The sequence below is a fragment of the Mesoplodon densirostris genome, chromosome 1 (genome assembly GCF_025265405.1).
Source record: "Mesoplodon densirostris isolate mMesDen1 chromosome 1, mMesDen1 primary haplotype, whole genome shotgun sequence".
Classification (NCBI taxonomy): domain Eukaryota; kingdom Metazoa; phylum Chordata; class Mammalia; order Artiodactyla; family Ziphiidae; genus Mesoplodon; species Mesoplodon densirostris.
In genome coordinates, this window is record NC_082661.1 from 28,352,708 (window position 1) to 28,379,651 (window position 26,944).

Consider the following 26,944-nt stretch of genomic DNA (forward strand, 5'->3'; position numbering starts at 1 on the left):
AGAGTTTATTTCCAAATTATGAAATAAGTTATGAAATATAAGATTTCTAGTTTTCTATATAGTGAAATAAGTGAGAATAAAGAAAACATATTTGGGAAGGAGAAACAATAACTTTCACTTATGCAATTTTTATATAGCCAAAAACTGCCTGGCATTTGCTTCCTAATTTAATTGAATTCGGGAGAAATTTTAAAGTCTTCCTAATAGCCAGAATGACAAAAATCTCTTGAAGCACTTGGTATAATATTTAGAGGTCATTATGTTTATTATGCTTTAATGAATTTCAAAGATGCAAAAAAAGTAAGGGAGCTGACTATATTTTTATGAAAATTGCTAAGAAAAGCTGATCCTCCATTCTTAACTGTTCTGTATCTCTTTATGATCCACGATAAACAATTCATAAAATTAATTGCTCAGGATATCACTGAGCATACATATGCCTGCTGGTGCATATCTACCAACTAAAACATTTAATATGTCACCTTTATTTTATTTATGAAATATTCACACCCAACTTTCTTACAGTGACATTATAGAGACATCCTCCGAGAGAAAATTATATATAGAAGACATCTTCCAGAAGTTCTAATGAAATGCTACCATTACATTAAGAGAACAACAAAATTGGTGACTATCTCTTGGGCTGCTAACTATATAATGCCTTAAGGGATTCAGGATTAAGCAGTAAAATCTTGAGAAAATATAAGAGTCTTAAAAAGAAACAATGATTTATACTAAATTCCAATCTTCTCTCTTTCTGATGGCTTGAGTTCTTATTCTAGTTGGGCATAAAAATAATTTTGATTACAAAGATGATAAGACACCACAGGCAAGGGCTGAAGGCAAGAAATCTGAAAAAGAAAATAATTATTTGTTCTGGATTATTTTAGGGGAAAGCTAGATCTGATGGCTTCTGTGTGATTCAAAGCCATCTACTTGCCTTATAAATTGCCCATCAGCCCTTTTTCAGGATACCAATCTCTGCCCAGAGAACAGAACGCTTCAAATAGAATGGCTGGCCAGTTTTTTATGATTTTTTGCAAAGCAGTATTAACACATTATTATGTCACTTATGAGTGACTGGTCAGAAGAAAAACTGTCAAGTACATGAACAACTATTTAACATTTTTTGCTATAAAACAGCAAAATCACTGTATCAAAAGATAAGTGGTCTCATGGCTCCCAATAATACTGTATTCCAGAGACTGAAAGGCCAGGTCCTGAAGCTCTGTAATAGTAAGAACGTTAAAAGCCTCACCACCCTCTTCGTTCTGCCAGGCCTCTCCACAGAGAATCTGTCCTGACCATTCTCTCAATGAGCTTCTTCCATAACATGCCATCAGATGTCACTCGGTACCATTCCTTGCACACAAGTTCAGCAGCACATAGCGATTTGGCATCCAGGTATGACAGAATGTTCTCAGCGATGTGATCTAAACCCCGAGCTTTCGGTGGGGGGGAGGAGGCAAAGAAAAAGAACATAGATAGTGGTGAATGATTTTTTACAAAAGGTCCTTTAAATCAGAACAGCATTTATTCTGCTGTGAAGGCACATTACTGTCCCTAGTGTGGTCCAGTTTCTTTTTCAAACAGACTGGGGTAAAATGAGTGTCAATAATTTTTCTATAAGGTTACAGAAATGAACAGTATTTTCCATCTTCCTTTAGATAAGGAAGTGAAAACTAACAACCAGCAAACCCCCCAAGACATTAAAAATAAAAAGGATTCCAGGAAACAATCCACATCTATCTATATGGATTTCGGCACTAGGGGATGTTCTATGGATGGCATCTCAAACTCTGTGGTTCAGACCCCCCACACCCCAATTCTCTATATTAGGTCCATTTCTCATTCTGTTTCTATTACTGTTGCAGTTCCTAAGCTGTTCAGTAAAAGAAATATCCTTTAAATGTACTGGGGGAGAGGCACTAAGTCAGAATGTTCTGGATTATAGAATTCTGGGCATGCAGAAAGGAGAGAAGAAGGAAATACAGATTGGTACAGAAACATCCCAAGAGGAATGACCGAGAGGTATGTTTAAGTTCAAGTATGAGTTTAATTTTAGATGTTTAAAAAATATATTTGAGAACAGTTGCTGCTATAAAGCCTAAATGACAGCTGGCCAAAAATGGAAAAAAAAATCCCAGACCAATAGATAACTTATAATTTCAGAGACTATTTTTGTAGGATATACAGAGAAAAACAGTGGAAGTAGATCTTGGACTGTGTTAACTGGGTGGGCTTCTCATTTACAATTCTCTACTACCCAAATCTGTACTGGGGCCTCAGAGGAACAAATCCTATAAAATAGGATATTTGGGGGCTTCCCTGGTGGCGCAGTGGTTGAGAGTCTGCCTGCCGATGCAGGGGACGCGGGTTCGTGCCCCGGCCCGGGAAGATCCCACATGCCGTGGAGCGGCTGGGCCCGTGAGCCATGGCCGCTGAGCCTGCGCGTCCGGAGCCTGTGCTCCGCAACGGGAGAGGCCACAACAGTGGGAGGCCCGTGTACCGCAAAAAAAATATAGGATATTCGCACTAACTTTTGGCTGCTGTTCTAATTCACAAGTGAGACAAAAACATTCAAAGTTATTTCTCTTTACAGGTTACATATCAGAGGTTCGCTAAAGACTTAAATAGTGCAGAAAGATTCCTTCATACTCTGATTCCCTTAGGCACAAACTTAACAAACAGGAGAGGGAATACCACATTTCATTTTGTGTCTTTCCCCTGAAGCATACAAAGAAACATTTGGATGCCATTAGCAAAAATCCAAATGTGCTTAAACATTATTTTAATTATAAAAATTGTATGGATATCAGTCACATTTTTCAGCAGATTTGGAAAAGAAAGCATTAAATGGATCTTGTTTGGCTGGCATCACATGTTCATATTTAAGCACAAGCAGATGGAGGCATTCATCACCTAATTTTTATTAAAAAAACATGACTATAAGCCAATTAAAGATATAATAATTAGTTCGTCATACAAAATACAGTAATGGCACAATTTCTGCATCTTTATACTGAAACTGTCTACACCATCAGAAGTTCCCAAAATGCATTCCTGTTTTTAATGGCTGGCATGAAATTGCTCCTGATCTTTCACTATGTCCCTATAATAAGTCTTTGGAAGTAATTTCACCTAACACTCCAAACAAACCCATTACATTAATGGATTACAGGCATTTTTTGAAGTAGTCTGGTTTACTAAATGTAGCCAGATGGTGTAGGTTCATAAGTTAAAGTGGCCATAAAGCATTAGACTGATGATTTAGTGTCTTATGAAGTGGTCAGCAGATATACATCAGAGATTGGTATTAGGCAAAGGATACACAAGTCTAATCATCTCCTGTTCAATTCTTAGTGGTATATGCTTGAGATCGTAACATGTCTCAGTGATTGGGAAGAGCACAGTAATGAGGTACACACAGACTGTTCGCACAAAGAAAACTGTTTGCCTATGGCTAAAATAAAATCCAATGAGTGAAGAAGGGGCAGAAATCTATTCTACTTAACAAAAGATACAGGAACAAATTCAGCTTGAAAATGGTTATTTCTAAGATATAAATAGGCATTTCTTTTATTTTAAAGGGCAATTTAAATTCCAATTTTGGAAAAACAAATTTTTAAAAAGATATAATTGGCAAAGGTTAAGCAGAGTGGTAATATGCAGTTTGGGGGGAAGGTATAAGTTGGTATATTTTTCTTAGAGGATAGTTTGGCATATGTATTAGAAGCCTTAAAAAATGTTCATAATTCATTAATATAGAAATCCCACTTCTGGTATTTTTTTCCCTAGGATGCCCAAAAGATGAATAAGAATGTCCACCACAGCACAGTTTATAATGGAAAAAACATTTTAAACTACCTAAATGTTCAATAAAGGGTTTAAATAATATATGCTTCAATCACCATAAATAATACAAATACTATAAAAAATTATTTTTTAAAAGAACCAACACTTAGAAAAACACATTAAGAGAATACAGTAAGAAAAAATGTTACAAACACTTATGAGGGAAATATACACACCTAGGAAAAATATTAATAGCATATTAGTAGTTCTCTCTGAATGGTAGGGTTCTGGTAAATTTTATTTTTATATTTTAAACTGTTTTGAATTTTCTAAATTTCCCATAAGTGCTATAGGAAACAACTGAAAAAAAAATAAAAACAAGATAAGCTATTTTAGAGATTCACTCACTTTTTTTTTTTTTTTTTTTTTTTGCGGTACGCGGGCCTCTCACTGCTGTGGCCTCTCCCCGTTGCGGAGCACAGGCTCCGGACGCGCAGGCTCAGCGGCCATGGCTCACGGGCCCAGCCGCTCCGCGGCATGTGGGATCTTCCCGGAGCGGGGCACGAACCCGTGTCCCCTGCATCGGCAGGCGGACTCTCAACCACTGCGCCACCAGGGAAGCCCGAGATTCACTCACTTTTGTACTATTTTTCTTTTAGAATAAGCTATTAACACAGGTGAGAAACTTGTATTTTCCTGAGACATCATTTCCCCCAAATACTGATGCCTACATAGTATCCTAAATCACCATCAAGCATTCAGTGAAACAACCACAGCACTCTCCTAAGTATTTTAAGTGTGTGTGTGTATGTGTGTCTGTGTGTGTATGTACAAATATATATATATATATATTTAAAAATATATAGTTTATAATAGTTATTTAGTTCCTGAGCAGTGAGATTGTAAACCCTGGCACTTACATATTTAATATTGCAACAAGGCTCCTGAGATACCCTTCTTTCTAAAATATTCAATTAAAAATGTTTCTTATTCATTCCTATAATGTAAATATTCGGTTGATAAATTCACATAGAAATCCAAATTCAAATACATTAGTTAATATACCTTAAAACTAAGACACATTATAAAAGACACATCTCAAACCAGACGACACCTCAGAAAAGATTTTATTTAAACCTACGTGTGAGTAAAAATAGGGTGAATAGAGACAGGGAGAAGAGAGGGGAAAGAGGAGTCTCTATTATTTATAGAGTTTGATTTTCTGTATTTATATCCCAAGAAGGTACAATTAAAATGCTCAGTTTGTAAAAATCAAGCCAACAAAGATTTTTTAAAATAGAGAGATATAGAGCTGTAGATTTAGTATGATTACCATTGTAACATATCTTCCAGGCAAATTAATGGCTTACAAACATCTGTAGACATACCTGGCAGAGCAGTTATGAAATCCCTCTGCAACATAGGTTTAAGATACGAGTTTATGTGCCCATGTTGGTAATGACACATTTGGGATATAAGATGTTCCACAAATTCCACTTGATCGGACTCTGACCACTGCTCAAAATATTTGACACACAGTTCCTTTTCCTTCTCATAGCTTGCCGAGAGTTTCCGTTGCTTGGGCACAATCATACTGGAAGTGCCATTGGCAAGTTTTGTCTGTAGAAGAGGTGAATTGAAAGAAACATGTAAGTATTGAAAATAAGAGAAATTATATAATTTTCCAGTCTGGCATGCTATGTTATGTATGTCTATATGATGGAGCTCACTCTGTTACTCTATTAGTAATTGGATGTTTGCAAACAGCAGTTATATGGAAAAAGCCACAGAAATACCACAGCAAGTTGGTAAATCATGAATACTGCTGGATGACAAGGTATCCATTTCCAAAAGTTCGTAGGAAAGCATTATTTGGAGATATATAGATGAAAACCGATGAAAGCATGTTATTACTAGCAAGCAAAAAAGCTAATTTGCTTTTTCTTGTATACACCAGTTACTGGGCATTTATACAATTACTTACTCACAACTTATTTATTTATATTTATTGCGGTATGCGGGCCTCTCACCACTGTGGCCTCTCCCGTCGCGGAGCACAGGCTCCGGACGTGCAGGCCCAGCGGCCATGGCTCACAGGCCCAGCCGCTCCGCGGCATGCGGGATCCTCCCAGACCGGGGCACGAGCCTGCGTCACCTGCATTGGCAGGCGGACTTCCCAACCACTGCGCCACCAGGGAAGCCCACAACTTATTTTTTAATAGTCAAGTAAGAAATCCTCCATGCAAAGAAAAGCCAATGAATAATTTGAGACCCTGCTACCTTTGGAGATAAAGTTTAAATAACATCAATGCTCAATATACCCTTTTCCTCCCCCCAACCACCCCCAAATCCTATCTCTGCTGTCATCAAAATTATATGCCATAAAGTCCTCTATATTAATTGATTCATTCAATAAATATTAATTGAGCATCTATAATGTGCCGAACACTGTCCTAGGTGCTAGGAATACAGCACTGAACAAAAATAATACAGTCTCTACCATCAGTAACTTACATTGTAGTAGGTACAGCAAGCTAAAAACATTACCATACAAACAGAAAATATAATGTAGATAGTATTTTGAAGAAAAATAAAGCAGGATAAAGGGATAGAAAAATTAATATATGCTATTGTGACGGGCAAAAATCTAAGATGGTCCCCCAAGAAATTCTTGACCCCTGGTGTACAAGCATCTCTCTCAGTTATTCAAACAAACACGTAGGTACTGCCGTGACTTAATTAAGGTCCTAAATCAGGACCATAAGATAGGGAGATTAGGGGGCTTCCCTGGTGGCGCAGTGGTTGAGAGTCTGCCTGCTGATGCAGGGGACACAGGTTCGTGCCCCGGTCTGGGAAGATCCCACATGCCTCAGAGCGGCTGGGCCTGTGAGCCATGGCCGCTGGGCCTGTGCGTCTGGAGCCTGTGCTCCGCAACGGGAGAGACCACAACAGTGAGAGGCCCATGTACTGCAAAAAAAAAAAAAAAAAAAAAAAGATAGGGAGATTACTCCAGTGGGTGTGACCGAATGACATGAGCCCTTTAAAAGCAGAGAGTTTTCTCCACTTGGTTGCAGAAGAGAAGGGGATCACCTGACTAGGAATTCGGTCATCCTTAGGAGCTGAGAGCAGCTCCCAGCAGACAGCCAGTAAGGAAATGAGGACCTCAATCCTACAAAGGCAAGGAGCTGAATTTGCCAACAACAACAACAATGAGCTGAGAAGATTTTTCCCCAGATGAAAACTCAGCCCAGCCAACACCTTGATTTCAGCTTTGTGATACTTTGAGGAGAGGACCCAGTCATGCTGTATCAGACTTCCGACCTAGACAACAGTGAGCAAATGAATGGGTGTTATTTTAACTTGCTAAGTTTGTAGTAATTTGTTATGTAGCAATTAATAAACAACCTAACAATTATTTAAGTCTAAGGGGTCAGAGATAGTTTCCCTAAAGATATGACATTTGAACTGACACATGAAGGAAACGAGGGAACTAGACATTTTGCTACACGGGGGAAGAATGGTCTAGGCAATGGGCATTTTGAGAGCAAAGGTTCTGGGTGGTAGTCTAAATGGCATGTTCAAGGAACAACAGGAGGGCCCAGGGTGGCTAGAACCAAGTGAGCAAAGCAAGAAGAAATACAGTTGAAGAAGTAGTCCAAGCCCGATGATCCAGGTCATTTGGGTGGTAGTAGCTATCTCCAAAGATGGCCCCAAACAATTCCATCCCTCCCTGAACATGAATTATGTTCTTCCCATCAAGAAGTAGTTTGTCCTAGCCTTTGAATCTGGCCTTTGACTAACAGAATGTGGAGAAAGTGACATTCTGGGACTTCTGAGTCCAGGCAACTTTTGCTTACTCCATCTTAGAACCTTGAGCTACCATGTAAGAAATTCAGAGTACCCTGCTGGAGAGGGAAGTCTGGAGGATGAGAAGCTATGCAGAGAGAGGTCACATGGAGAAGCACACAGCCTGAGCATGACAATCTGAGACCTTATAAAGGATCACTGCTATGTGGAGAACAGGCTGCAGGGGCCATGAATGGAAATTAGGAGACTAATTAACAGATTACTTCACAGTAGTCCATGGAAGAGACAACAATCTTTTGGACTAGTAAGGTAGTTACAGACGTGGTGAGAAATAATTGGGATTCAACATACACTTTGAAGGCAGAGCCAACTGAATTAGCTGATAGGCTGAATGTGGAGTATGAGGGGGAAAAAGGAGACAAGGACCATACTCAAGTCTGAAGCTGGGGAACACTAGGGTAAGATTCAGAAATTAACTGAAATTTTTGCTACTCTAAAAGTTGATTTTCTTTAGAGGATAACCACAACATGGTAGGTACAACTAGGTACTTGTACTTTTTTTTTTTTTGGCTGCATCAGGTCTTAGTTGTGGCATGCAGGATCTTTCGTTGCAGCGTGCAGGCTTCTCTCTAGTTGTGGCACGCGGGATCAGTAGTTGCAGCGTGTGAGCTTAGTTGCCCCGTGGCATGTGGGATCTTAGATCCCCAACCAGGGACTGAACCCGCGTCCCCTGCATTGTACTTTTCAAAGTAACTTGATGGATCTTTGGCATATATGACTGAGGCAAACCCAGTGTGGCAAGGAGAGCCATGCTACTGTGGAGTTCATACCTGCCTAGACATACTGAATGTGCCATAAAACTGTATCAAATTTGGATAATCAACTTCTGCTATTAAAGGCACAGACTTGCCTTAATTTCTAAAGGTTAACTCCTACCTGTAGGCCTCTTTACAAATGATTCTAGATACACAGCTGAAAGTATATTTCCGCGAATGGCATTAGCCATTCTCCTTTTTTAATTAAATAAAAAATTTTATTTATTTTTGGCTGCGTTGGGTCTTCACTGTTGCGCACGGGCTTTTCTCTAGTTGCGGCGAGCAGGGGCTACTCTTTATTGTGGTGCACCGGCTTCTCATCGTGGTGGCTTCCCTTGTTGCGGAACACAGGCTCTAGGTGCAAGGGCTTCAGTAGTTGTGGCACGCGGGCTCAGCGGCTGTGGCTTGCGGGCTCTAGAGCGCAGGCTCAGTAGTTGCAGTGCACGGGCTTAGTTGCTCCGCAGCATGTGGGATCTTCCCGGACCAGGGATTGAGCCATTGTCCCCTGCACTGGAGCACTGGCAGGCAGATTCTTAACCACTGCACCACCAGGGAAATCCCAAGCCATTCTATTTACATAGGAGTGGACACCATAAACAGCAAACCTTGGTGTACACAGAGTTGGATGTTTTTTAGCATAAATGCCATGGTTGTCTATAAGACCAAAAATGATTAATAAGAACCTTGTTGGACATGGGCCTTGGGGGACTTCCAGGCTGCTTTATGTAGGTTATTTGTTTGTATCTCAGAAAATGAAAACTTGTGAAATATGGAGTAAGATTTTGAGAGCTAATAAATAGGTGGGTTTACAAGCTTGACCAAACGCCACTTCTGATCCCAACATCCAAAACCTCTCACTCCATCGTCTTTTATATATTTGTCTTTTATCTTTTAAAAGGTGGAAACGGACTGGAGTTGGATGCCACCAGAGTATTGTATTCTGGCTAAAGACCAGAAACGCCAGTAACAGAAAACAATAATCAGCAAAGTAATGAAATTATTCTGTTTATACTTTAAATGAACCAGATGTTTCTATAAAAACGGGATCAGCGGCTATCAGACCATTAACAGATAAAAATGCCTAAGGATTTCACATATTGATTATCCCACTGCAGGAGCTAAAGTTCAGTCAAGACTTTGTCATACTTTCAATGATCCAGTCATAAATGGGACCTAAAACACTGGCTATTAGAAATTAAGTATAACCTGAGAGTTCATGTGTTTGCCAACTGTCTGCTGGTACTACATTCTAGTCACCACCCCTCAAAACAGAGTATTTCCTTGTAGGTAGAAAGACATACACCTCAGATCCATCATCACTTTACATGAGTACTCTTCATCACTACACCATACTGCATTGTTTTAAGAGCGTTGGCCCTACAGTAGAAAGACCTGGTTTTAAATTTTAACTCCTCAATTTAGCAGCTGTATGACATGGAATAAATAACTTGATTTTTTTTGAGTCTCTGTTCCCCTTGTCTGTAAAATGGGGCTAATTATAGAATCTATTACATTGGGTTTTTGTGAAGATCAAAGAAAATAATCTAAGAAAAGCCATGCTTAATTGGCTCACCACCTGGCATACAGTAAAGTGCTCAGTAAATCAACAGTAAATGAATTTATGACACTGCTGGAGCTAGGCCTTCTCTCTCTTTTTAAACACATCCTTCTTTCTCATTATGTAATATATTTTTTCTATTTTAATTTTCATTGAAGTATAATATACGTAAAAGTACATAATCTTAAGTGTACAGCTTGATGAATTTCCACAAGGTAAACATACTATGTAACTAGCACCCAGGTGAAGAAACAGATTATCACAAGCCTCACAAGCCCTGCCTTGTGCTCCCTTTTTCAAGTCACTAGCACCCCTAAGGGTAACCACTATACTCATTTCACTTTTTTTTAAACATCTTTATTGGAGTATAATTACTTTACAGTGAGTGGTGTGTTAGTTTCTGCTTTATAACAAAGTGAATCAGCTATACATATACATATATCCCCATATCTCCTCCCTCTTGTGACTCCCTCCCACTTTCCCTATCCCACCCCTCTAGGTGGTCACAAAGAACTGAGCTGATCTCCCTGTGCTATGCGGCTGCTTCCCACTAGCTATCTATTTTACATTTGGTAGTATATGTAAGTCCATGCCACTCTCTCACTTCGTCCCAGCTTACCCTTCCCCCTCACCGTGTCCCCAAGTCCATTCTCTACGTCTGCATCTTTATTCCTGTCTTGCCCCCAGGTTCTTCAGAACACTTTTTAAAAAAAAATTCCATATACATGTGTTAGCATACGGTATTTTTCTCTTTCTGACTTATTTCACTCTTTATGACAGACACTAGGTCCATCCCCCTCACTACAAATAACTCAATTTCGTTTCTTTTTATGGCCGAGTAATAGTCCATTGCATATATGTGCCACATCTTCTTTATCCATTCATCTGTTGAAGGACACTTAGGTTGCTTCCATGTCCTGGCTACTGTAAATAGAGCTGCAGTGAACATTGTGGAAACATGGCTCTTTTTGAATTACAGTTTTCTCAGGGTATATGCCCAGTACTGGGGTTGCTGGGTCATATATGGCAGTTATATTTTTAGTTTTTTAAGGAACCTCCATACTGTTCTCCATAGTGGCTGTATCAATTTACATTCCCACCAGCAGTGCAAGAGGGTTCCCTTTTCTCCACACGCTCTCCAGCATTTATTGTTTGTAGACTTTTTGATGATGGCCATTCTGACTGGTGTGAGGTGATACCTCATGGTAGTTTTGATTTGCATTTCTCTAATGATTAGTGATATTGAGCATTCTTTCATGTGTTTGTTGGCAATCTGTATATCTTCTTTGGAGAAATGTCTATTTAGGTCTTCTGCCCATTTTTGGATTGGGTTGTTTGTTTTTTGCTACTGAGCTGCATGAGCTGCTTGTAAATTTTGGAGATTAATCCTTTGTCAGTTGCTTCATTTGCAAATATTTTCTCCCATTCTGAGGGTTGTCTTTTCGTCTTGTTTATGGTTTCCTTTGCTGTGCAAAAGCTTTTAAGTTTCATTAGGTCCCTTTTGTTTATTTTTGTTTCTATTTCCATTTCTCTAGGAGGTGGGTCAAAAAGGATCTTGCTGTGATTTATTCCACAGAGTGTTCTGCCTATGTTTTCCTCTAAGAGTTTTACAGATTCTGGCCTTACATTTAGGTCTTTAATCCATTTTGAGTTTATTTTTCTGTATGGTGTTAGGAAGTGTTCTAATTTCATTCTTTTACATGTAGCTGTCCAGTTTTCCCAGCACCACTTATTGAAGAGGCTGTCTTTTCTCCATTGTATATTCTTGCCTCCTTTATCAAAAATAAGGTGACCATATGTGTGTAGGTTTATCTCTGGGCTTTCTATCCTGTTCCATTGATCTATATGTCTGTTTTTGTGCCAGTACCATACTGTCTTGATTACCGTAGCTTTGTAGTACAGTCTGAAGTCTGGGAGCCTGATCCCTCCAGGTCTGCTTTTCTTTCTCAAGATTGCTTTGGCTATTCAGGGTCTTTTGTGTTTCCATAAAAATTGTGAGATTTTTTTGTTCTAGTTCTGTGAAAAATGCCATTGGTAGTTTGATACGGATTGCATTGAATCTGTAGATTGCTTTGGGTAGTACAGTCATTTTCACAATGTTGATTCTTCCAATCCAAGAACATGGTATATCTCTCCATCTGTTTGTATCATCTTTAATTTCTTTCATCGGTGTCTTATAGTTTTCTGCATACAGGTCTTTTGTCTCCTTAGGTAGGTTTATACCTAGGTATTTTATTCTTTTTGTTGCAATGGTGAATGGGATTGTTTCCTTAATCTCTCTTTCAGATTTTTCATCATTAGTGTATAGGAATGCAAAAGATTTCTGTGCGTTAATTTTGTATCCTGCTACTTTACGAAATTCATTGATTAGCTCTAGTAGTTTTCTGGTAGCATCTTTAGGATTCTCTATGTATAGTATCATGTCATCTGCAAACAGTGACAGCTTTACTTCTTCTTCTCCGATTTGGATTCTTTTTATTTCTTTTCCTTCTCTGATTGCTGTGGCTAAAACTTCCAAAACTACGTTGAATAACAGTGGTGAGTGTGGACAACCTTGTCTTGTTCCTGATCTTAGAGGAAATGCTTTCAGTTTTTCACCATTGAGAATGATGTTGGCTGTGGGTTTGTCATACATGGCCTTTATTATGTTGAGGTAAGTTCCCTCTGTGCCCACTTCCTGAAGAGTTTTTTTTATCATAAATGGGTGATGAATTTTGTCAAAAGCTTTTTCTGCATCTATTGAGATGATCATACGGCTTTTTTCCTTCAATTTGTTAATATGGTTTATCACATTGATTGGTATGTGTATATTGAAGAATCCTTGCATTCCTGAGATAAACCCCACTTGATCATGGTGTATGATCCTTTTAATGTGCTGTTGGATTCTCCTTGCTAGTTTTTTTTTTTTTTTTTTGTGGTACGCAGGCCTCTCACTGTTGTGGCCTCTCCCATTGCGGAGCACAGGCTCTGGACGCGCAGGCTCAGCGGCCATGGCTCACAGGCCCAGCCGCTCTGCGGCATGTGGGATCTTCCCAGACCGGGGCACGAACCCATGTCCCCTGCATTGGCAGACGGACCCTCAACCACTGTGCCATCAGGGTAGCCCTCTTTGCTACTATTTTGTTGAGGATTTTTGCATCTATGTTCATCAGTGATATTGGCCTGTAGTTTTCTTTCTTTGTGACATGTTTGTCTGGTTTTAGTATCAGGGTGATGGTGGCCTCGTAGAATGAGTTTGGGAGTGTTCCTCCCTCTGCTATATTTTGGAAAAGTTTGAGAAGGATAGGTGTTAGCTCTTCTCTAAATGTTTGATAGAATTTGCCTGTGAAGCCATCTGGTCCTGGGCTTTTGTTTGTTGGAAGATTTTTAAACACAGTCTCAATTTCAGTGCTTGTGATTGGTCTGTTTATATTTTCTATTTCTTCCTGGTTCAGTCTCGGAAGGTTGTGCTCTTCTAAGACTTTGTCCATTTCTTCCAGGTTGTCCATTTTATTGGCATATAGTTGCTTGTAGTAATCTCTCATGATCCTTTGTATTTCTGCAGTGTCAGTTGTCTCTCCTTTTTCATTTCTAATTCTATTGATTTGAGTCTTCTCCCTGTTTTCTTGATGAGTCTGGCTAATGGTTTATCAATTCTGTTTATCTTCTCAAAGAACCAGCTTTTAGTTTTATTGATATTTGCTATTGTTCCCTTCATTTCTTTTTCATCTATTTCTGATCCGATCTTCATGATTTCTTTTCTTCTGCTAACTTGGGTTTTTTTTTTGTTCTTCTTTCTCTAATTGCTTTAGGTGTAAGGTTAGGTTGTTTATTTGAGATGTTTCTTGTTTCTTGAGGTAGGATTGTATTGCTATAAACTTCCCTCTTAGAACTGCTTTTGCTGCATCCCATAGGTTTTGGGTCGTCGCATTTTCATTCTCATTAGTTTCTAGGCATTTTTTGATTTCCTCTTTGATTTCTTCAGTGATCTCTTGATTATTTAGTAGTGTATTGTATCCATGTGTTTGTATCTTTTCTTGTAATTGATATCTAGTCTCATAGCACTGAGGTCAGAAAAGATACTTGATATGATTTCAATTTTCTTAAATTTACCAAGGCTTGATTTGTGACCCAAGATATGATCTATCCTGGAGAATGTTCCATGAGCACTTGAGAAGAAAGTGTAATCTGTTGTTTTTGGATGGAATGTCCCATAAATATCAGTTAAGTCCATCTTGTTTAATATATCATTTAAACCTTGTGTTTCCTTATTTATTTTCATTTTGGATGATCTGTCCATTTGTGAAAGTGGGGTGTTAATGTCCCCTACTATGACTGTGTTACTGTCAATTTCCCCTTTTATGGCTGTTAGCATTTGCCTTATGTATTGAGGTGCTCCTATGTTGGGTGCATAAATACTTACAATTGTTATATCTTTTTCTTGGATTGATCCCTTGATCATTATGTAGCGGCCTTCTTTGTCTCCTGTAATAGTCTTTATTTTAAAATCTATTTTGTCTCATATGAGAATTGTTATTCCATCTTTCTTTTGATTTCCATTTGCATGGAATATCTTTTTCCATCCCCTCACTTTCAGTCTGTATGTGTCCCTAGGTCTGAAGTGGGTGTCTTGTAGACAGTATATATACAGGTCTTGTTTTTGTATCCATTCAGCCAGTCTACGTCTTTTGGTTGGAGCATTTAATCCATTTACATTTAAGGTAGTTATCGATATGTATGTTCCTATTACCATTTTCCTTGTTTTGGGTTTGTTATTGTAGGTCTTCTCCTTTTCTTGTGTTTCCTGCCTAGAGAAGTTCCTTTAGCATTTGTTGTAAAGCTGGTTTGGTGGTGCTGAATTCTCTTAGCTTTTGCTTGTCTGTAAAGGTTTTAATTTCTCCTTCAAATCTGAATGAGAGCCTTGCTGGGTAGAGTAATCTTGGTTGTAGGTTTTTCCCTTTCATCACTTTAAATATGTCCTGCCACTCCCTTCTGGCTTGCAGAGTTTCTGCTGAAAGATCATCTGTTAACCTTACGGGGATTCCCTTGTATGTTATTTGTTGTTTTTCCCTTGCTGCTTTTAATATTTTTTCTTTGTATTTAATTTTTGATAGTTTGATTAATATGTGTTTTGGCATGTTTCTCCTTGGATTTATCCTGTATGGGACTCTCTGCGCTTCCTGGACTTGATTATTTCCTTTCCCATATTAGGGAAGTTTTCAACTATAATCTCTTCAAATATTTTTTCATTCCCTTTTTCTCTTCTTCTTCTGGGACCCCTATAATTCGAATGTTGGTGCATTTAATGTTGTCCCAGAGGTCTCTGAGACCGTCCTCAGTTCTTTTCATTCTTTTTTCTTTATTCTGCTCTGTGGTAGTTATTTCCACTATTTTATCTTCCAGGTCACTTATCCATTCTTCTGCCTCAGTTATTCTGCTATTGATTCCTTCTAGAGAATTTTAAATGTCATTTATTGTGTTGTTCATCAGTGTTTGTTTGCTCTTTAGTTCTTCTAGGTCCTTGTTAAACGTTTCTTGTATTTTCTCCATTCTATTTCCAAGATTTTGGATCATCTTTACTATCATTACTCTGAATTCTTTTTCAGGTAGACTGCCTATTTCCTCTTCATTTGTTTGGTCTGGTGGGTTTTTACCTTGCTCCTTCATCTGCTGTGTGTTTCTCTGTGTTCTCTTTTTGCTTAACTTACTGTGTTTGGGGTCTCCTTTTTGCTGGCTGCAGGTTTGTAGTTCCCGTTGTTTTTGGTGCCTGCCCCCAGTGGCTAACGTTGGTTCAGCGGGTTGTGTAGGCTTCCTGGTGGAGGGGACTAATGCCTCTGTTCTGGTGGATGAGGCTGGATCTTGTCTTTTTTGGTAGGCAGGACCGCCTCTGGTGGTGTGTTTTGGGGTGTCTATGACCTTATTATGATTTCAGGCAGCCTGTCTGCTAATGGGTGGGGTTGTGTTCCTGTTTTACTAGTTGTTTGACATAGGGTGTCCAGCACTGTAGCTTGCTGATCGTTGAGCGGAGCTGGGTCTTAGCGTTGAGATGGAGATCTCTGGGAGAGCTTTCGCCGTTTGATATTACATGGAGCTGGGAGGTCTCTGGTGGACCAATGTCCTGAACTCGGCTCTTCCAACTCAGAGGCACAAGCCTGACACCTGGCTGGAGCACCAAGACCCTGTCAGCCATACGGCTCAGAAGAAAAGGGAGAGAAGAAGAAAGAAAGAAAAAGATAAAGTAAAATAAAACAAAGTTATTACAATAAAAAATAAAAATAATCATTAAAAATAAAAAGTAATAAGAAAAGAAAGAAAGAAGAGAGCAAACCAAAAAAAAAAAAAATCCACCAATGATAACCAGCCCTAAAAACTGTACTAAAGGGGCTTCCCTGGTGGCGCAGTAGTTGAGAGTCTGCCTGTCGATGCAGGGGACACGGGTTCGTGTCCCGGTCCGGGAAGATCCCACATGCCGTGGAGCGGCTGGGCCTGTGAGCCATGGCCGCTGAGCCTGCGCGTCCGGAGACTGTGCTCCGCAATGGGAGAGGCCACAACAGTGAGAGGCCCACGTACCGCAAAAAAAAAAAAACAAAACCAACTGTACTAAAAAAACCCAAACAAACAAACAAAAAAAACCCAGACAGAACCCTAGGACAAATGATAAAAGCAAAGCTATACAGACAAAATCACACAAAGAAGCATACACATACACACTCACAAAAAGAGAAAAAGGAAGAAAAGATATATATCTTTTGGGAAGGCTGAGGTCTTCTGCCAGGGTTCAGTAGGTGTTCTGTAGGAGTTGTTCCACATGTAGATGTATTTCTAACGTATTTGTGGGGAGGAAGGTGATCTCTATGTCTTACTCCTCTGCCATCTTGAAGGTCTCTTCATTTCATTTTTTAAAATATGTATTTTTAAAAAAACTGCCTATTCAGGCTTCCCTGGTGGCAGAGTGGTTGAGAATCTGCCTGCCGATGCAGGGGACACGGGTTCATGACCCGGTCCGGGAAGATCCCACATGCCGTGGAGCGGCTAGGCCCGTGAGCCATGGCCGCTGAGCCTGCGCGTCCAGAGCCTGTGCTCCGCAATGGGAGAGGCCGCAACAGTGAGAGGCCCGCGTACTGCAAAACAAACAAAAAAACAAACAAACAAAACTGCCTATACAATTTACAGTAGCATTAAAAAAATGTAATACGTAGGAATAAGTTTAACAACATATGTGTAACACTTGAAAACTACAAAACATTGCTGAGGGAAAACTTAAATACTTAAATAAATGGAGAAATATATGTTCACAAATTAGACTCAATATTGTTAAGATGTTCATTCTTTCCAGTTGATCTATAAAGTCAATGCAATATCAATCAAAATTCTAGCAGGCAAACTGACAAGCTGATTCTAAAATTTAGACAGGGGGCTTCCCTGGTGGCACAGTGGTTGGGAATCTGCCTGCCAATGCAGGGGACACGGGTTCGAGCTCTGGTCTGGGAGGATCCCACATGCTGCGGAGCGGCTGGGCCCGTGAGCCACAACTACTGAGCCTGCGCGTCTGGAGTCCATGCTCCGCAATAAGAGAGGCCACGATAGTGAGAGGCCCGTGCACCGTGATGAAGAGTGGCCCCCGCTTGCCACAACTAGAGAAAGCCCTCGCACAGAAATGAAGACTCAACACAGCCAAAATAAAGAAATAAATTAATAAACTCCTACCCCCAACAATAAATAAATAAATAAATAAAATTTAGACAGAAGTGCAAAAGACCTAAACTTTAGCCAGACAATCTTGAAAAATAAAAACAAAGATGGACTCACACTAATGAATTTCAAGACTTACAATAAAGTAATAGTAATTGGGCTTCCCTGGTGGTTCAGTGGTTAGGAATCTGCCTGCCAATGCAAGGGACACGGGTTTGAGCCCTGGGCCGGGAAGCTCCCACATGCCTCGGAGCAACCAAGCCCATGTGCCACAACTACTGAGCCTGTGTTCTACAGTCCGCGAGTTACAATGACTGAGCCCGCGTGCCTGTGTTCCACAGCAAGAGAGGCCATGGCAATGAGAGGCCTGCGCACCGCAGTGAAGAGTAGCCCCTGCTCGCCGCAACTAGAGAAAGCCCGTACGCAGCAACAAAGACCCAACATAGCTAAAAATAAATAAATTTATTTAAAAAAAAAAAAAGAATCACACCCTTAAACTACAGCATGTGGTAACTTGATGGATGGAACTCTGTAGTATAGTCTATAAAAAAAAAAGTAATAGTAATCAAGATAGCATGGCTCTGGTGTAAGGACAAACATGTAGATCAATGGAACAGAATAGCAAATTCACAAACAATTTCACATATATAGCCAGTTGATTTTTGGGAAAGGTGCCAAGATAATTCAATAGGTAAAGGATAGTGTTTTTCAACAAATGATGCTGAAATAACTGGACATCCATATAGAAAAAATGAACCTTGTTCTCTAGTTTAGATCTTATTAAAAAATTAGGGGCTTCCTTGGTGGCTAATGGTTAAGAATCTGCCTGCCAATGCAGGGGACACAGGTTCGAGCCCTGGTCTGGGAAGATCCCACATGCCACGGAGCAACTAAGCCTGTGCACCACAACTACTGAGCCTGCACTCTAGAGCTTGTGAGTCACAACTACTGAGCCCGTGCACCTAGAGCCCTGCTCCGCAACAAGAGAAGCCACCGCAATGAGAAGCCCGCGCACCACAACGAAGAGTAGCTCCCACTCGATGCAACTAGAGAAAGCCCATGCACAGCAACGATGACCCAACACAGCCAGTAAATAAATAAACAAATGTTAAAAATCTAAAAAAAAAAGTTAACATAAGTGGATTCTGGACTTATACATAGGAGCTGAACTTCTAGAAGAAAACAAAACTTCTAAGAGAAAACAGAAAATCTTGGTGTTATTGGGATAGGCAAACATTTCATAGATAAGGCATAAAAGAACAAGAAAGAACAAACATATTTTTTTTTTTTTTTTTTTGGCGGTACGTGGGCCTCTCACTGTTGTGGCCTCTCCCACTGCGGAGCACAGGCTCCGAACACGCAGGCCCAGCGGCCATGGATCACGGGCCCAGCCGCTCCGCGGCACGTGGGATCTTCCAAGACCGGGGCACGAACCCGCGTCCCCTGCATCGGCAGGCGGACTCTCAACCACTGCGCCACCAGGGAAGCCCCAAACATATATTTTTAAAAAACTCTTAGAACTCGATAAGAAAAGAAAACAAGTAACCGTATTTTGTTTTGTTTTGTTTTTTGGAAGGGCAAAAGACCTGAACAGACACTTCACAAAAAAAGGATCCATAGGGCCTCCCTGGTGGCGCAGTGGTTGAGAGTCCGCCTGCCGATGCAGGGGATACGGGTTCGTGCCCCGGTCTGGGAGGATCCCATATGCCGTGGAGCGGCTGGGACCGTGAGCCATGGCCGCTGGGCCTGCGCGTCCGGAGCCTGTGCTCCACAACGGGAGAGGCCACAGCAGTGAGAGGCCCGCATACCGCAAAAAGAAAAAAAAAAAAAAGGATCCATATATGGGATGACCAATAAACACATGAAAAGATGTTCAATATCATGAGTCACTTGGGAAATGCAAGTTAAAATCACGAGACATGACTACACAGTTATTAGAATGGCTAAAATTAAAAAGACTGACCATACCAAGTACTGGCAACAACGATGAGCAACTGGGTCTTTCATACATTGCTGGCAGTAATGTTTAATAGCACAACCATTTTATAAAACAGGTTGACAGTTTCTTACGAAGTTATATATCTATTTACCATATGACCCAGGAATTTCACTCCTAGGTGTTTACCCCTTCCCAATGAAAAAAAAATATTTTTCCACACAAAAACTTGTACATGAATGTTCATAGCTGCTTTATAATAGTCCCAAACTGAAAGAATCCCAATGCCCATCAAGAGTTTAACTGATGGGCTTCCCTGGTGGCGCAGTGGTTGAGAGTCCGCCTGCCGATGCAGGGGACACGGGTTTGTGCCCCGGTCCGGGAGGATCCCACATGCCGTGGAGCAGCTAGGCCTGTGAGCCATGGCCGCTGAGCCTGCACGTCCGGAGCCTGTGCTCCGCAATGGGAGAGGCCACAGCAGTGAGAGGCCCGCGTACCGCAAAAAAAAAAAAAAAAAAAAAAAAAGAGTTTAACTGATAAAACAAATTGTGATATATCTGTACAAAGGAATAGTACTCAGCAATAAAAGAACGAACTACAGATACACAAAATGACAAGGATGAATCTCAAAAACATGCTGAATGAAAGAAGCCAGGCACAAAAAGAATATATACTTTATGATTCTACTTATATGAAACTCTAGGAATAACAAACCTAATTTATGATGATAAAAACTGAACAGTGGTTGCGTGGGGCTGGATATGGGGATGGGATTGACTGGGTAAGGGCACCAGTGAAGTTTTGGGGGTAATGAAAATGCTCTATAGGTTGACTGTTACTCAGGTATATATATTTGCCAAAATTCATCGAACTGGGTACTTAAAATGGGTGTATTTTATTGTATGTAAATTATACCTTAATAAAATAGATTTTAAGAACTTCTAAGGATAGCATATTCCTAAGGATAAATGCCACCATAATATTAATTTCATTCATAACTAAGATATCATATTTCTAAAGAACTCTGGAGATAAAGGTCTTTGTTATCAAGCCTCTTCCCTCTATCCTCCCTTACGGATTTTCAACTAATGTCTAAAGTAAATGCAGCAAAATTTCAATTTGGGAATCTCAGAAAATCCACAAGGGTACAGTGAAAAAGTTCAAGTATTAAAAAATCAAAAGGTTGTATATTAGAGTGTATGGAAGTGACGGTAATGGTTACTTGTGGCAGTAGAATTGATTTGGCTTTCCCAGCAAAAGCCTGATGACTCAACCACTACTGTTCAAATGTCTAGGAAAGCTGACAAACAACCTCAGTTTAATGGTAACACTAACTTTCTGCCACCCCTGCACATCTCCTGTTCTGCTTTTCTGTTTACAATGAACAGTTATCTCCAAAAGAAAGAAAGAAAGAAGCTGTCAGGTGACAGACACACAAAATGAAAGGACTTAAGTATTTATACAACTGTCCTCAGCTTAGTCCTCAAAGGCCAAGGGCTAACATTTCCCTCCCTGAAAATATATTAAAGCATCACTTTCAAAATTACCATGAATTTCTCTGAAGCTGCTGCCTGGGCCAGGAGGGAAAAATATATACTTGCAGACACCAACTAGCCTAACCACCACCACAGCAACGTTAAGTGTGCTGACTTTGCTAACCGTACTGTGTGTAGGCTGGAAGATACAGCATGGACTGGCTGAATTTGATGGTAAGATGACAGGTGTTTCTAGTTTGCATGTAAACCCTGCGTTAATCACAAGGAAGGGTATGTTAAGTAGAGAAAGGAAAATGTTCCAGATATAGGACAACATTTGGAATTGGGGGTGCAAGGACTAGATACAGAGAATAATACTGATGACTAGAGAAATGCAAATGATATTTAAGAATTCTGTTTGGCCTTAAGAAGGACTCTGAGGAAAGACTCTGGCATTGAAACCCATGGGGGGCGGGGGGAAAGGGATATAATGATTACGATGATGAATGAATGTAAGAATAAAATGCGTAAAAGTTGTGCTCGGGATAAGGCTACAGCCTAAGAGGGATAGGACAAGAATTCTGACTAAGGCTGGAACTTCAGTGTTATCAATCAACCAACAACCATTAAAAAAAAAAAAGAAAATGTTTAAATTTTATTACTTTACACTTAAAACATAAAGTACAGAATGCCGTAAATAACAGGGAAGAAAAAGATAAAATTACAAATCACCCAAACACAAAGACTGAGGAAAGAAAGTAAATTTCGGGTTGGGGTAGCAGGTTGACGGTGTAGATCAGGAGCTGACAATGGAGGTGGTTGAAGAGCCTGATTTGCCTGTGGGGAGGTGGAGATTTCCTGCAGGAGCTAGTGCAGGTTCTCCCTGCAGGGCTGGTGAAGTTTGACCTGGCTCTGGGTCTCCTGCAGAAGCAGCTGCGGGTTCTCCCTGCCCAGATGGTGAATCATCATCTGGGGCTGGGTCTCCTGCTGGAGCTTCAGACTCTGCCTCTGTGGGCTCCAGGTCCTACAGCTAACTCAAGGGAAGGTTGACACGGTGCTCCATGTTGGAGCCAGATGTGCTAATAAGCTCCCTGTGAGCCCAGGACAGGATCCTGGAGAGTAGCCTGGGTGGTGTTTGGGGCCAAGGCCTTTCCTGTTCACCTCTGGGCCCTGGTTCTGATGAACCATCTGTGGCCACACTCACCGGGAGCCTGCACTGGCCCTCGCTGGCAGTGTGGTGCACCGGCCCCTCACTTGGGCAGATGAATTGGATGTCCCCATCAAGCAGCTCTTCGCCAGTCTCTGGGCTGGGGCTCTGCAATGACAGTGACCAGCAGCTGGCCTGGCCCGGAGGTATCAGAGCCCTGCCTGGCCATTATCTTATCACTGCTTCTTCTGCCCATTTGACCTTCTGCTCCCACATCAGGCACAGACCTGTGTCTGCTCTGATATGCACTTAGGAGAAAGGATATACATCTAGAGGGCTTGGGATAAACCTCGGGTAGAAGGGCACTGCCTGGGCTCTCTACATCCAGCCCAGCCAGCTTTGACCTGGGGTGTGGACATAATTGGCCCATCAGACTTCTAACCCCTCATCAGCCTGCTCTTGCTTGAGGGAGACCGATCCCACATAAACCCCCACCTTCACACATACAGGGAGGGGACACAGAGCTACCAGGGTGGGATCAGAGTGATGTCTTGGCCTGAGCTGGCCTGCCCTGGGCCTCCCTGTGTTACTTTTTTTTTTTTTTTTTAATTTTTATTGGGTTATAGTTGATTTACAATGCTGTGTTAGTTTCAGGTGTACAGCAAAGTGAATCTGTTATACATATACATATATCCACTCTTTTTTAGATTCTTTCCCCATATAGGCCATTACAGAGTACTGAGTAGAGTTCCCTGTGCTATACAGTAGGTCCTTATTAGTTGTCTATTTTATATATAGTAGTATGTATGTGTCAATCCCGATCTTCCAATTTATCCCTCCCCCTTTACCCCGTGGTAACCATAATTTTAACAACCATTTATTGAGTGACTAGTCTGTGCTGGGCATTCTTCTAGGTGCTAGGGAAACTGGTGAACAGGTAGACAAAGTTTCTTTATCTGGTGAGGAGTAGAGGTAGAATATGTAATAAATATTTTAATCTCAGAAACCAGTAAGTATTGTGAAGAAAACAAAATAAGGTAACAAAAAACAGGAAGTGAATAGTACAACCTACTCTAACTGAGGTGGTTATGAAATGACGCTGAAGCAGGTAACATTTGAACTGAGATCTGAAAGATCAGAGTCAAGCCTTGTGAAGATCTGGGGGAAAAGCCTCCCAGACAGAAGGAAGAACAAGTCAAAGGTATGTTCAAGTGAAAGAAAGAAAGGTGACTGGTATGGCTGGGGCAAACTGAATGAGGGGGAAAGTGGTGGGAAATGAGGTTAGTAAGGTGACGCAGGGCCAGATCATATAAGGCCTTCTGGGTCACAGTAAGAAGTCTGGATTTCTTGTTAAGTGTAAAGGAGAGCCCCTGGAGGTTTAGAGATAGTTAAATATGGCATCATCTAATTTATGCTTTAGAAATACTTATACTAGGTACCACACAGAGAAAGGAGAGGGGGGGCATCTGGGGCAGTGGGGAGGGGATAACAAGGGCAAGTTGAAAGAGCAGAGGAAGGAAGACCAATTAGAGCTGATAAAATAATCCAGGCAAGAAGTGATCATGGCTAAGGTTAGAAGAGGTAGATTAGGAAGTGCTTAGAAGAAAGGTATTTTACCCTCACAAGAGAGGAAGGAGGAGAAAAGCCCTGTTGAGAATTATAAATCTAGGTTATAATACACATTTATTTCAGTATAGTGATTTACTGCTTCAGTAGGGCCGATCCTTCAAATATTTAATCTGGTACATTAACCTGGATAGGGATAAAACCAGGGTTCTTGCTCCTTGTGGCCAGGAGAAACAAGGTAAAACATTCAAGGTTTTTGCATGGGAAAGAGGAGGAGTTTTTAGGTCTATACTATTCTCTATTGGTTATTGCCAGGCTTCAGCTAAATAAGAATACAAAAACTTTGATTTCAAAGTGTTTTCCCTTGATTTCTTTGTAAAAATATCTCTTAAAAAAAGTCAACATTGTCTTTGTTAAATTAAGAGGAAATGACATTGTCTACATTTTGATTAGGACTGAAAGAAATAAGTAAGCACACCTAAGGATGGAGATGGTGATAGCAGGGAGATCCAGAACAGCTCTAGAACTTACAAAGAGCTAGGGTAGAAAAGAAAAAGGGACCTAGAAGGTTCAATAGAGTCCACTGGCACTTGAGCATCTTTTAACAAGAGAGTTTCAAGAGAAACTGAAAGAATTTGGCCATAAATTGAACATGCAGAGTAAAAGGTAATGAATGCTCAAAAGTGGAACCATAACTTTTTTTTTTTGCTTTATAACAAATTAAATCAGTTATACATATACATATGTTCCCATATCCCCTTGAACCATAACTTTTAACATTTCCAGTTTTCCGTTTTAAAAAAATCTCTATAACTTTCAGTGACCAAAGAAGTAGTCCCTTATCTTTGGGGGAGAGCCTCAGCTAAGAGTGCAAATGAAAAGAAAATGGTGGCTGCATGTATAGGACAGGACAAACATTTCAACAGGAGTAAGCATCACATTTCTCAGTGGGATTATTGTATTAATATTTTAACAGCTTCTACTAAATATGATTATATATTAGGTGAACTCATAAATATGTCAGATCTGATTAGTGAACGTGGAAGACAGGAAGGGGCAGACTTGTCAGCAGAAGGAAAGTTCACATTATGAATTTGACTGGTTTCTAATAACCAACAAGAAAGAGCTTGCAATCACTCCAATTCTTTTAAATAAAATGTACCAGGAAATGAACTCACAAATGCCCAGGTATAAATGATTATTTAAAGACTGGACACTTGGCAATCTTTTTTTCTATTTACTAATTATAGGAAAAGCCATATAAAAAATTCACCAAAATCACAACAAAGCCATTTTTATTACTTCTGGATTTTTGAGGTAGTTAAAGGGATAGGATAGTCACTTAACATATTTAGGTTTCAAATCGGGGCTCTTGTTTCTGTAGTGGGTTCCCTCAAGCAATTTCATAGCTTCCAGGGTGATAGGTTCTTTTGTTCTAAACCAAGAAGCTCACAGCAGTTTAATTTACTGCTGCATTATGATAGCTACTAACCACCCACACCTCCAAGGCTGGTAAATGCACTGATGTAGACAGTGCCACCTTAAAAGGATTTTTGGATGGGTCTTAGTGATGGGGGGAAAAAGGACATAATGTTTAATTATAAGAAATGATTGAAATAGGCACAGACATACCCTGGGTGCCTCTGCACTGCAGCAAGCTCTAAACTTGTTATCGTTAATGGTTTAAATTTCACTGTGCTAATCATTTCAGGACACAAGCCTTTCTTGATAATCTAATGAATTATTCCAACATCCTTCAGCAAAAAAAAAAAAAAGAAAGAAAAAAAATCCTCCATGACAGCACTAATTACAAGACGTTTTCCCAGTGCTTATGTAAAATATGACAGAGCAGCAGCTTAGGGAATTGCAGAAAACTGCTTCTAATTTCCACTGAGAAACTGACAAACATCTCTCTTTCATCTCTCCCAGCTCTCAAGTAAGATTTAACTTTCTCATTTAGTTAATTACCGAGTGAGGATCATCATTTCCCCGGATCGGAGCGGCATAGAGCCTTTATCGTGTTAACTTGTGAACTTGATCGATGGCTGCTGCTAAAACTTAATAACTTCACCCCCTGGCAAATTGTAAGATAAATATAATAGGAGAAACTCTGACAGTAAAAACCTGCCAGAAATGAGCGCTGTGTTTATGTTTCTTTGCAGGCAGCAAAAAAACAACCGACAGCTTATTACTGGTTGCGTGTTACTTATATTTAAAAGACTCCAGGCAGTTAACTTTCTACGTACTGTTAAGACTTTGCTCACAAGATGGGGAAAAATGAGAAAAAGCACCAGAGATGCAGACTTGGGGAAATGAGGGAAGAAGGAAAAAAAAACAGGGAGAAGGGCAAACCAAGGGAATATATTGTGTAAAATCTTTCAAAATGTCATGTTTATCATATAAAATGTCCAACCAGCACAAATAGGCATAAGATCCTTAAAAAAAATAATAATTCTGGACTTCTAAGAAACTGTATGAACTATACCTAGGAGCAAAGCAAGAGAATTTCACTCACTCAAATTTTTTCAACGACCATAAGTCCATGCCTGCAGAATCCAATTAACTGCAGAATTCCTAGATCTCTTTTCAAAAATCCCTGCAGCTAGAAAACCATTTACTAACTACACCATTTAACCCTTCCTGAAACAAGTACACTATAGCTAGGAAATGCATAACTTTGTGTAGAACATTTCATCTAGTCTTACATTCATTCACCTTCCACCTAAGCTAGCCAACTGCGAAGGAAACAGTCTGGAATTTTTTTCTTTTGGTCAAACTTGAATCTGAACTTGGAATTTTAACGTTTAACTGCGAGCGAATTGGTACCATGGCCTAGTACAGTATGAATTTTAAGTCTTTTATAACCAACGGTAGCAAACACAATAGACAAGGTATAACAAATAATAGAATGGCTGCTCACCAGTGTCAGTCCCCTCTATCCCCCAAAACAAAACAAATCTCTATATAAACTGCTAAGTCTGTTAAAGTGACCACCCTCATAGTATAGTAATATTACAAACAACAAAATATGAACTAAATTTTGGGAAAGGTAGAGGAAGGCAGAAAAGGTCTTGTAGGACTTAGAGTTTAAGCCTAACTTGTGAGACTGTTTTTAACATCCATTATCTGCTATGTTTGCGCCAACAGCTGAAGGCTTCATGTTGCAATCAAGGG

General features: G+C 40.2%; 1 protein-coding gene across 10 annotated transcripts in view; it reads right to left on the minus strand.

Annotated features, from left to right (window-relative positions):
* Positions 1 to 26,944, minus strand: part of BTRC (beta-transducin repeat containing E3 ubiquitin protein ligase) — a 189,801-nt gene that overhangs the window by 23,983 nt on the left and 138,874 nt on the right. For all 10 annotated transcript variants that reach the window (XM_060100590.1, XM_060100582.1, XM_060100574.1 and 7 more), the window contains 2 exons: positions 5,184 to 5,415; positions 1,259 to 1,445 (listed from right to left, as the gene is read on the minus strand). In XM_060100590.1, coding sequence (XP_059956573.1) covers positions 1,259 to 1,445; positions 5,184 to 5,415 — 419 coding nt within the window. The remainder of the gene's footprint in view (positions 1 to 1,258; positions 1,446 to 5,183; positions 5,416 to 26,944) is intronic.